This window comes from Rhyacophila brunnea, unplaced genomic scaffold, assembly GCF_057557595.1.
Source record: "Rhyacophila brunnea isolate RB1 unplaced genomic scaffold, BYU_Rbru_1.0 scaffold_18, whole genome shotgun sequence".
Taxonomy (NCBI): domain Eukaryota; kingdom Metazoa; phylum Arthropoda; class Insecta; order Trichoptera; family Rhyacophilidae; genus Rhyacophila; species Rhyacophila brunnea.
The window spans coordinates 6,175,506-6,187,899 of NW_028232837.1; the positions used below are offsets into that span (position 1 = coordinate 6,175,506).

Here is a 12,394-nt window from a genome sequence, read left to right on the forward strand (position 1 = left end):
TTAACATGCTTTTTTTGTTTTTTAACAAATAAACATAAGAAAGTGACTGAGATCATACGGGGTATTTATACATTGGTGAATTTATTCGAACGATGAAAATATCTGCATTTCATAAATCACTAATACAGAAATATTTATGTGTAACGCTAAGCGAAGTAAATTATGTTCTTTCAAGCGATCTCTAAATTGTTTTTGTATGTTTTTTTTTATATTCTCTCCTTCTATGTTTCTAAAGCATACATATAAAAAATGTAAATGAGGTATAAATAATCAGTAATAATCCTCAAAACACCCTTATACATACACACTTATAAGAGATAACGTAACAGTATCGACACGGCTCCGAATAATGGAAACAAATCGCGACCCGAGAATTACAAGGTTCTAAGTGTCGATTTTTGGCCAAACTAAAGTAATAATGAGGCAGTCTTCCAAGTCACATTATCTACATACTATATCAATATGGGGTCAATATTTATTATATTTTTTCATTAAACCCCAATACTACCGAGTTCTATGTGCACTTTACAAAATATCTGTGGTACTACAGAGTTCTATCATAATCTAAAAAGATCCGTCGTTCTACAAAGTTCTATGTGCTTTGACATTTCGTGGTTGTGAATACATTTAAAGTTGTCAAAATGGTTTAAATTGCAATATGAAGAGTAAAATCTTGTTGTTTTGTATTTTAAATTTATTATTAATACTTTATGCAGTGTATTTAACAATAAACCACGAGTATTTACTTAAACTACTATAGCTTCAAGATACATAACCTCAAAAAATGTTTTAATTGTGAACTCACTAATAGATGAATAATAATATTGTGAAATGTAAGTAGGGTTTAATTATATTATCGTTATTTTTTGAAATTTCGTTACAAACGACGTTACAGTTACATATTCACAAACCGTTAATTTCAATACCTACATAATTGATTATTTTAATAATGTGAATGTCGAACGAACATTGTACACTTTATTCTTTAACCTTTTTGGTAATAATAATGTCTAAATATTGAGAGTATTTTAAGGCTATTTCATTCATTTATTTAATGTTTTAGGTTTAAAAGTCTTCCTGGAAGTGATATAAATGTTTGAGATGTTTCAAATCTCAGTAGAGGAGGTGAAGAAATGGTTATGTTGTATTCTAAAATCCCTATTCCTGAGAATTCCCACACTATAGAGATTTAGTATACTAATTATACAATATCGTTATGATGGATCTGAAAGATATGCCTCTTGCTGGCTAGAAGTTTATTCTAAAACTGAGGCGAATAATTTAATAGAAGAATTTTTACACAACATTCCCTCAGCCATTAGTAACAACGATCTTGTATACATAATTACAATAAATGTATCTGATGTAGATGCAAGACAACAAGCCAGTTGAAATTAAACAATGAACATTGAGCTTGTTGCATCAACAATAGTTTTGTATTTGTATTAAATTATATTTTCAACATAATTTTCATTTTAAAATGATATTAAACCAAAATTACAAAAAAATATTTAAGTTTTTCCGAATTTCCCATTTTCCCAACAATTTCTATACATTTTCTCCGGAAAAAAATATTATATTAGATAACTTTCAAGAATTTTATTTATTTTAACTGAAACTATGTATCCTGAATCACCAGGATTTCCATACAAATTTCAGTTAGAACCTTGTAGTAAAGGCGATTTGTTTGAGTTTCAGGTGGACAAAGTTCTAACTGAATTTATGATACATAAAAATAACCATTAAAAACTAGTTTTAACGTAATTTTATTGATAGCTACATTATAGCAGTACCATCATTGATATATTCATTAAAAAAAATAATTGAAAACATTCACAATTAACAAAATACAAGCGTTCAAAACTTCAACAGTCCATAACTTTTTTGCTGCAGTTGTTCACTTAGAACCCTGTAGTTCTAGGGTCGCGAAATCCAAGATTCTTCTGGATAAAAAGTCATTCAGGGATAGCCAGAAACGAGGAAACAACAGATACAAGACCTTTAACTTAGACACACTTCCCCCTAAGTGAAGCAAAGAAAATAAAGACACAATTAATAGAGCTATGGTATAGCATAATACACAACATCCGCCACATAATCAATAATGCAAAAATGTATTCCATATACCTAATACAATATCTGTCATTACTCTTGCCAGGAAAATGAAAACATCACAAGAACTCCACTACTGACGGATAACACTGAGAACCTATATACACAGATTTAAATTTAAGGACGATGACTAACAGCTACGCATTTCAAACATTGTGGGGTGTCATTAACGACTGCCCAATATAATAAAATGGGCAACAATCATGAAATTCATCTCCACACACCTCACGAAATACTAAACAACAAAATATCACAAGATACTACACACAATATCATTGAATTCTGCCAGCGCCAGAAGTAGTCGTGGCTCCCACTTCTCACCTCCCTAACTAGGTACTTCAAGGCGCAAGGCCTCAGTATTGTGTGCATAAAAATATGAGAGATGCATTTTATTTTATAATTCTTATACCTCAGACTAAGTCTACACGATAAGCAATGTGGATCCCACTCATCACCCTCCCTACTTGGTATTAAGGCATACTTCTAGTACTAATATGATATACGCACGTTGACTTCTGTTATGTTAATGCATTTGCATGTTACTTTATAAAACCTAAGCAACAGACTGGAATCCAACGTTCAAACGCTACGTGCGTTACAGCGACGTGGCAGTCAAATAATCTACAGTCAACGCATTATTCAATGTCAATAAACATCAGATAAGTTTTTGGATAATATGCATTCTTTCACAGTACTGTAAACACCTATCTTACTTTCCTTAATCGTTACCATATTATAATATAATACTCGCCAAAAGTTGGCAAGTCAATAATTTAGGTATTAAGAGTTAACAACGGATTATGTGCCTATAAAAATATGTATTCTAGAAAAAAAAAATCATGGTCATCCGATATTAATATAGAACATGCACATAAAGCACAATCCACTATGCCTGATTTTAGAGGGCTTATCAATATAATTACAATTATTGGTCCATAATATCGCACCCGGGAAATAATAATGGCACAAGTCCAAATTTGTCGTTATTGAGTTAAGTATGCAGAAATGTTCCAAGATATCATTCTATCCGCACAAATGGCGGCATAATTCTTAAAAATATAATGGTGGCCTTAAAAGCATTTCTGTCATTATCATATAAGATTTTATTTGAATTCAAGCAGAAATAGTGGCACAATGATCATTGTGCCATTGTTATTGCTGATTCAAAATGAGATGACTCATGTGTATCAAATTTACGCTATTATAAAGTAAATTAAAAAAAAACTGATTTAAGACACCAAAATAAAATATTCAAACTGCTCTCCTGCAAAAACAAGATTTTCGAGTTGTGCCACTATTATTTCCCAGGTGCGATATGATTTCAAGACTCACCATTTTTTTGCAGTATCCCCACAATATAATATACTACTCTAAAGTGGTGACACCCAACATGAAAAATCACTACTTTAGGGCTGTCTTTAAACAGTGAAATCGAAGGTAATATCTCCCACTTTCGAACCGACGTAAAGATCCATTCATATAGTTCTTCTTCATCTTCTTCAACTTCAATATAATCAATTATCACAAGATTTTTTAGGTTGTTATCTTGGCTGCGTGATATGTGACCAAACACAATGGAATGAGCATAGGAAGGAAGAAAATAAATATTACTGTGGACATCGAATTCGATAATATTATTAATATTTTAATAAATATTATGCATATATTAATGATAACCGAATGCAAATTTATTCTCGAATCTACAATAACAGGAGATGATTTACGATTACTTTAACAGGGCCTCGAATAGTCATACGATAAAAGAATAATATTATGCTAATTTCTTTAAAAGTACGAAAAGTTTAAATTCTAATATCTCGCAATAGGTAGGCGCTTTCTCATAAGTATTTTAAAAAGTGATCATTCATGCCGAGACAGTAATCCTTGTTGTCGTACTACATCATAAAGCGTAAAATTACTGTGGAAAATTGAAATTGAATAGTATAATATTTCTGAGATAAAATATTAAATCGAAAGTGCTACGTAAAAAAATAAATTACTTACTTGAAAAGTTCAAGTCGATAAAACTCTCAGAAGAAATGAAAATTGATAGTTTTCTTTTTCAAACTACTAACGCTATTTTGTCGAAAAATTTTAGTAACATAGGTTGCTTGTTTAATAAGATTTTTTGTGACCAATATTTCAATTTATAATAAAATATATTAACTCCCTAGAGAGTAAAAATGATTTTAAAAAGGCTTTATAAAGATTATAATATATGTTTTATCATATAAGTTCAACTTATTTGAATTTATTGGATGAGAGTAACATTTAAAAGATAAATATGATCATAATATTATGAAAAAGACCCATTACAAAATTGGAATTTTTAACATATTGGTATGAGGTGGTTGTTTTAGTATTGTTTTACCGTTTATCTATTTTTTTAATTACTTCATTCTAATCCGTCCCGTTGTACACTCAGTCATAATTGAGCGTACCATATTTAAGTTTAAAGTATCGGCATTTATTTATGTCAGAGAATGTTTAAGGATTAGTTACTTAAGACTGATGTTGTTATGCAGTAAGTTTAATCTGAGTGTACCCATAGGCGAGAATAAAATGGAGAACAAAAACAAAAAATAATACAAAACAAAGCTTATTCAAAACTGACGAAGATTCCATATAAAGAAATCTTCACGTGCGCAGTAATTTCGGTAAACCTTGCATTTTATTTAACAGAATAAAATTGGCTTCTGTGGCGACCAGATCGGATGGACTCAACAGGTGGTTGCAGCGATATTAGCATCTCTTCCCTTTCCATACACATTTAAGGACATTCTCAGAGATTGGGGTTTACGACCTGTATTTCTATACCTCATGTCCAAAAATTTTAGTAAATGTACCATGAAAAGTTGACCTACTACTAAACAAAAGCCTCCCTTAGCTATTTTCATTTTTTCCGGTCGCTAGTTATTCGCTCCCATATATTCCACCAACTAAGATGAATAATTCGTCTATTCAGCGTATTTCAGGGCTGGTTATGTAGAAATTTACTCACTTGTAGGTACCACCAGCAATTATGTACCCTTCGAGTAAAATATCAACCCTCGGCTATTTTATCAGTTTTACGATAACTATAAAATCACAATAACAAAAGATAAGTCAGGACAAAACATTCAAATTACATATTACGTTTATATAAAAATGATGACAGTATTTAACACTTCATAAAATTTAAAACTACTTAATCCAATGAAGAAAAAATCATTGTAAGTTGTCTTACTAACTAGTTATGTGTTCGTCTTCTAATTCATGAATAAATATGTATGTGGTGATGTGAAAACTGTTACTTATTTATAATTAACTATTTCTTTTATGTACCATTCTAATTATTGGACATACATAATTTTGAAATTTATATATGTTCCAAAATTCAATTCCATGTTTCAAAATTATGAATGTTCAATAATTAGAATGGTACATTCTAAAATCTTGTGAATTATTCGTTCAATAAAAGAAATAGTTAATTATAAATTATTAGCAAGTTCAAGAATATTGTATAAAAAATATTGGTGAAATCCACGACGTCGGTTAGTAATTGAAGTAATAAGTATCTACTTTGATTTAATAAACAAAAATCGATTGCCAAAGTAGCTTGATTTGGAAAAGCTGATGAGTGGGTATTAAAAGTGGCCAATAGTTAAAATTTGTCGCAATTAGTATGTCACTGCGTAGCATAGAGGTAATGCGCGGATAGGGCGTAAACCCGGGAGATGCAGGGTTTGATGCCCTGCCAGGGTGGCTGACTTTTTTCAAAAAAGATTTTTTCTATTGGTTATAATATAATCTCTCAGAAAGTGTTTTTCAAAATTATGTATGATACTTATTATTTTCAATAATATTACGTATTTTCTAGTTTATTCTTTCCTACCTTAATACTAAAATCAAGTTTATTTTTTCCAGGCCGCCATACTAGGAATAGTAATTCTGCCAGTCAGTCACCACCATCTGCCACTGATGAATTCACAAACGGTAAGTTTTTTTATTGCCTTTCTGTAATAAGACACTAATTAATTATTCGTATATAAATTTTCATGTTACTTACATTATAAGTTATAAAAATAGTTGATGGGTAATTAAAAACAAAAAAAATCATTTTTGTTTTAAATACTATAATACATAGAAAAAAAATACGTGTAACATCATTCTACTCTGCATTAATTTTTCGACCATGTCCGATCCTCATAGGATCATATGGGCCTCCACAGAGTGAAGGTTTGTATTAACAGATTTTGTTTTTTACGAGAAATGGATATCAGCCACTTGCTCAACATATTAGGTCCATACGTCCAAATTGAAAAAACGATATGTGTACTTGTCAGACCCAGGGTTCAAACCTGAGACCCACGACGCCAAAGGCCAACGCATAAGCCACGCGGCCATCGTGGGTAGGTAGGTAGGTTTTGTTATTAAAATAAAACATTAGCAATAATAATAAATTGTCAGCGTTTACGCAATCATAATTAGAACAGTAGTGTTTGTTTTGATTGAGAATTATGAAAATATACATGGCAATACAATATGTACTCCATTAATATAAATAAGAATACAAATCTATGAACTAACACTCCACTCATCGAGTCCGTCACGAGACGTAGCTACTGCTATTGTCACGAGTTCCTCATTTGAAATAGTACATCCGTTATTCCACTCGAATCAAATCTCTCAGTGCATTCTTATAATTAATCTCTTGATCATATCGATCTCATCGGTACATCATTGCCTCGCGATTATAATCTCACGTCACGTCATCATTCTTATTATTGTATCCAGTGTATTCTTGTATCAACCAATAAACCCATATCTCAACGACCAATCTACATCACTGTTTCCATCTACCTCCATCATCATACCGCCAAATATATTTTCAGCCGGGCTCAATTCACTGCTGGATGAAGGCCTCCCCCAGCTCCCTCCACTCTTCTCGGTTCCTTGCTTTTCTCTGCCACGTAATTCCACCAAACCTGACAAGTTCGTCAATCCAGTGGGTTTTGGGGCGCCTCTTTGGCCGCTTAGTGCCTCTCGGGTACCACTGAATGACTGTATTCGTCCAGCGGTTGTCCGTTTGCCGTGCGATATGTTCGACCCATTTCATCAATTTGGTGACCTCTATCACATCTCTCACTCTTATTTGCTTTCTTATTCATTGGTTTCTTCTGCGGTGCCGGTATGCCACGTTACGCAACTCTCAATTTTGGATCTCTCGTGACACGTAAACATTTATAGTAATGCAACAGCAAGTGTAAAGCTTCATAAACCATCCTGTAGGTTTCCAATTAGCAAGGGTGTCCGCCAAGGTGACTCAATCTCACCCAAACTATTTACATCCATTCTAGAAGATATTATATTTGGAAGCATCGACTGGGCGAGAAGAGGAATCCTCATCAACGGAGAATACCTCAGTGACCTGCGCTTTCAGACGACATTGTTGTCTTCGCGGAAACTCAAGAAGATCTCCAGGGCATGATGCAACAGCTCGAAAATGAAAGCTTGAAAGTAGGTTTAAAGATTAATGTCTCAAAGACAAAAGTAACGATATACTACTTCGCTAATCTAAAAGAGATCTTCATCAACGGCAATCAAATCGAGAGGATCAACAGCTATGTCTACCTCGGGCAGCAAATGTCTGTAGATGGAGGCATAGATGACGAGATTACTCGAAGAGACAAGCTAACATAGAGTGCATTCGGGTACTTAAGTAATATCTTCAAGAGCGACCTTCCAATATGCTTGAAGCGTAAAATGTTCAACCAATGTGTGCTACCAGTGCTAACGTATGCTTGCAAAACATAGACTCTCAACACCGCCAAATACCTACTACGTATTTAGATCAATATTTCTGTCTAAAGCAATATCCTTCATAAGCCGTAGTCAATCCACTGCAGGATTTTGGCCTCATATAGCTCATTTTTTCTGACTCTCTCTGCTGAGCTCTGCTGCTACATACATCCATTGAATTTAAGTATTTATCAATTCAGCTTGTTTTAGAGCATCATTGTGGTTCTTAAGTACCGGTTGAGTGCCACTGTATGACTCAATTTGTCCGGCCATTGCTAATTAATTAGCTTGGCGATATTTATCACATTGCTTATAATTCTCAACTGCTACTTTATTGACTGGTTTCTTTTGCGGCCTTTCCGTGATATGCTCAACATGCACCTTTCCATTCAACGTGGCATTACTCATAGTTTATGGATTAGAAAGGTTTTGAAAAATAAATCCAAAATAACTACTATCTTATACGAAGTTTATATGCATACTACAATTTTTGGCGTCAATGGCATCATCTAGAAATATTAAATAAATGCAGATTTTAAAAAATTACCTTTAAATGAAAACTGGGAAAATAGATAAGTAAAAGTCTTTAAGCTTTCAAAAGTGTTTGATTAGTGAACGATTAAAAATAAATCAAATCTACATACATTTTATCACGTAAAACAATGCAAAATATTTATATCGTATCATTTAATTATGTGCGTCATCCTCATAGATGATGACTTTTATTAGCTAATTGTACTAATGTCAACTAAATATAATATAATATAGCTTTTAATTATGATTTAATAAAAAAAACAATTTGGATTGACGTGAGACAAACAAATTAGGCAGTGTCAGTCAGTTTGAAATTGGATAATATATTAATAACCTAAGTGATGAAATTATTTTTTTATTGAAAATATAAACATATTTAAATTAATTATATTTCTGTAGAACACTGGCAGTTAATTTGTGGAGGAGAAAATAGCGAATTCAAATCAAGCACGTGGAAAATTCACATATTGTGTTTTTAGGATATAGCAAGTCGATTTGAGTTCTGCATCTGAAAAAAATTGCATATAATTTTCTTCAGTATTTAAAATTCAAATTATTTATTTTACATAATACAATGAACATGACAAATTACAAATTCAAAGCGTTGACGACATGACATAAATTAAGTGTAAGTAACAATTTCAAATAAAAATACAGTAATATGAGTAAAGAATACAATAAGAAAATAAGAAAAATAAAAGCACCTACATCGAAGTACACAGAGAGTGACCTATTTTGATAGATCCTATCTTAAAAACCTCTAAAACAACGTACACCTAAATTCACCCTCGCGTAAGTGGAATATATCAATATCCAAAGCGATTTGAGTAAACATAGTTATTGCCCTCCCAATTAGCATTACTAATTGGCATTCTGCATCTTGGGAGAACAAACAACGGATGTCCTCGATTCCTAAGATAATTATCAGAGACACACAGGCCAATACCACTAAGAATAGCAGATTTTCCATTTAAAATATATAGCTGTTTGGATATAAATCATAGCTTATAATATAACAGTAATCTGTACCTTAGAGCTCAAAGGCTGGAAGTCACATATTCAATATTTTGCAGGAGAGCAGTTTTAACATAGTTATTCTAATATAGTTAAAATACTCACCGCGTTCGGACTAAAACTCCATATATTGGATTTTCGCACTTTTACAATTATTAATCTTTTTGCTATAGCTTAAAGAAAAAAATACTTAAATTAGACATCCACTCTTTCAGCTATAAATAATAATTTGACTACCGTAGTTTTAGAAGTAAGTATTTTGAAAAACATGTGTCATTGGACTCCTAAAATGTTCAGCATTAAGAGAACGTGAATACATATTTAAATCTGCATACTTAACTAAAAAATGATAAAAATGTGACTTCCGCACTTTCAGCTCTAAGCAACTCTAAGTACTTAACTCAGCAGTTTGTTTAAACTATCAATTTTCTACGTTATTAATTTTTTTTAAATAATATAAATCTTAGTAAACAAAGAATAATACATAATTATGTTTTTAATAAAGTTCTAATATATTATTATCTAATAATAAATAATTTTGTTTTAATCTTATTAAACGAAAAAACAATGCTACACTATATTCTCGTCATATAATTTAACTAGACATTACTAGTCTTGGGTATTTTACGCTTCACATGAGCGGTAAGGATACTTCGTAGCAGCGTAGCTCCGTAGAGGGTCTACGGTGTGTAGCGGTTCTACGAGTCGTAGAAGGGTGTAGAAGATGAAAGAAGGTTATGTGTTTTATTGTCGTCTAATTTTAGTTTATAGTCCAATCCCAAGGTATAGCCGACGTTAAACGTTGTTTCGCATACAGCATGTAAAATACATACGTGTATGTATTATTATAGTGGGTATATTATGTATTATTGTATTTTGTTGTAAAAAATAAAAATAGTTTACTATGGCCTCGTAGCTTTACAGTTTAGATTGTGAGATTTTCACTGTTATAATTAATTGTATTATATTATTTTTATTATTTACTGAGCAATACTTCTACGTGACGTACGGAAATATAAAGTCTACAGATATACCTACACATTGAAGAAATGAACTGATTTCGTAAAGTTTCTTAACATTAATTATACGTACGCTGTTAAGATTCGACATAAATAGTTCATACTGAACTTTGTCACTCATAGTTATTTGTTTTCATTGAACTAAGAATACAATTTGCAGACGGTGCTGGTTAATTTTTTTAAATCAAACAAACCCTGCCCTAACCAAATCATAGTAGTTTAGATACCATGCTATAGGTGATCCGACAAAACACTGCACACTTTTTTAGTAACACTTAGTTTTTTCGTTGAATTAAGAATACAATATATTATTACAGATGGTTTTGTTAAGTTTTTTTTAAAAAAACATTAAGCCCTGCCTAACCAAACCGTTATCAATAAAAAATATTCTTGTATTAATAAAATATTGTTCTACTATTATCTTATATAGCTTAGATTACGCAGGGCTTAATTAAATTAAGGGTTTAATTAAATTAAGGGTTTAATTAAATTAAGGGTTTTATTAAAAATAAACAAATTATACACACATTGTAGTGTTAGTTTATTGAAAACAAATACGTTTCATTGACAAAGTTTAGTGTGCAGTATTTATGTCGGATGTTTACAGCCTATCTCCACCCTTCGCTACTGTTCGGCAGCTATATGGACAACAGTTAAATGAAGGTTCGCGCCCTTTATCTGCATTTCACCTCACCATTTCATCGCCGCTATCTAACACTACCTACGCGTGTTAAATTGTTACATATGAGTTATTCGAGAATAGTTGAATCGTCCGCCTCTTTACCTGCACCTCACCTCATCATTGTATCCAGATATCAACGGTGGAATATTAAGGTAAAGTTTGGACGGAAGAAGGATATGCGCCTATATTCAACCATTATCAATCGCGAGAGCTTAGTCGGAGCTAATAATAAAATTCAGTCCCAAATGAGTAAACAAACTGGTAAGATAGTGACAATGAAGTGGCTTGGTTAGTGGCAGATAGTAATACATGCCTATATCGGGTCTAGGACGATTCGGCGCCGGGATAACTGGGCGCCACGCAATCGAATAAAATTCAAAAATAAATAGACGTTCGTGAATTATTTGCACTTCTAAAATATTAAGTATATTTAATATTATTATTTATATTTATATTATTATATATAAAATTATTTAATAATTCGTGAGAATTTTAATTTACACACGTACATAAATAATGATTGAATTGTGCATATGTTTAAGTTCTTAAGAGATTTATTTTATTTTTATATAATAAAGCCTCAGGCATGATAATTCTCAATCCGCAATAAAAAACATTATGTTTTATTTAAACTGTAAAATCGTAACGAAAATCTATTTATTTTATTCGACAGAGCGGCGCCCAATAATTGTCCTGGCGCCCAGTTGGCGTATTCTCACTATATCTATATAATTAAAAAAAATAACCTTATCATGTGGATGTGTAATCTAACAGTCGTGGGTGATCGCTATTCATTAATAAAAATGTCACATTATAATTCATTTCAACCGTTGTGATATTATAATAAAAAATTAACATTGAACGCGATTCACGGCTCGTTACCAATTCAACAACAGAATGAATAAAATTAAATAATCACAACGGTATTATTTCCGCCCGGCAAAATCGCCGCAAATAATTTCAATCAGGCCCGAAAGAGCCCCGACACACATTCGTACGCAAAGTGACATAGCCGGTTGTATTATTATTAGCCAGTGGCGGTCGGTGGTGATACATTGGCTGTTGTCACGTAAACTTTCGACATAATGGAGGTAACTTCCCCGATTTATGGCTACAATCACGCCCGCTTGTTTTGCCGGATAGCCTTTTCTAACTCGGTCCCTCTCGTTCTTACACTGAAATCAACTCCGCAAATATGACCTATCTTTATCAGCAAACTATTTTTTTACCTTAGTAAGTATACCCTAGTCAA

At 32.2% G+C, this 12,394-nt stretch overlaps 1 protein-coding gene across 1 annotated transcript in view; it reads left to right on the forward strand.

The window, feature by feature from the left end:
- The first annotated feature begins 5,828 nt into the window (after positions 1–5,828).
- Positions 5,829–12,394, forward strand: part of LOC147073146 (lachesin-like) — a 54,371-nt gene continuing 47,805 nt past the window's right edge. Inside the window, exons 1-2 of the mRNA XM_085945611.1 lie at positions 5,829–5,835; positions 6,019–6,087. Coding sequence (XP_085801737.1) covers positions 5,829–5,835; positions 6,019–6,087 — 76 coding nt within the window. The remainder of the gene's footprint in view (positions 5,836–6,018; positions 6,088–12,394) is intronic.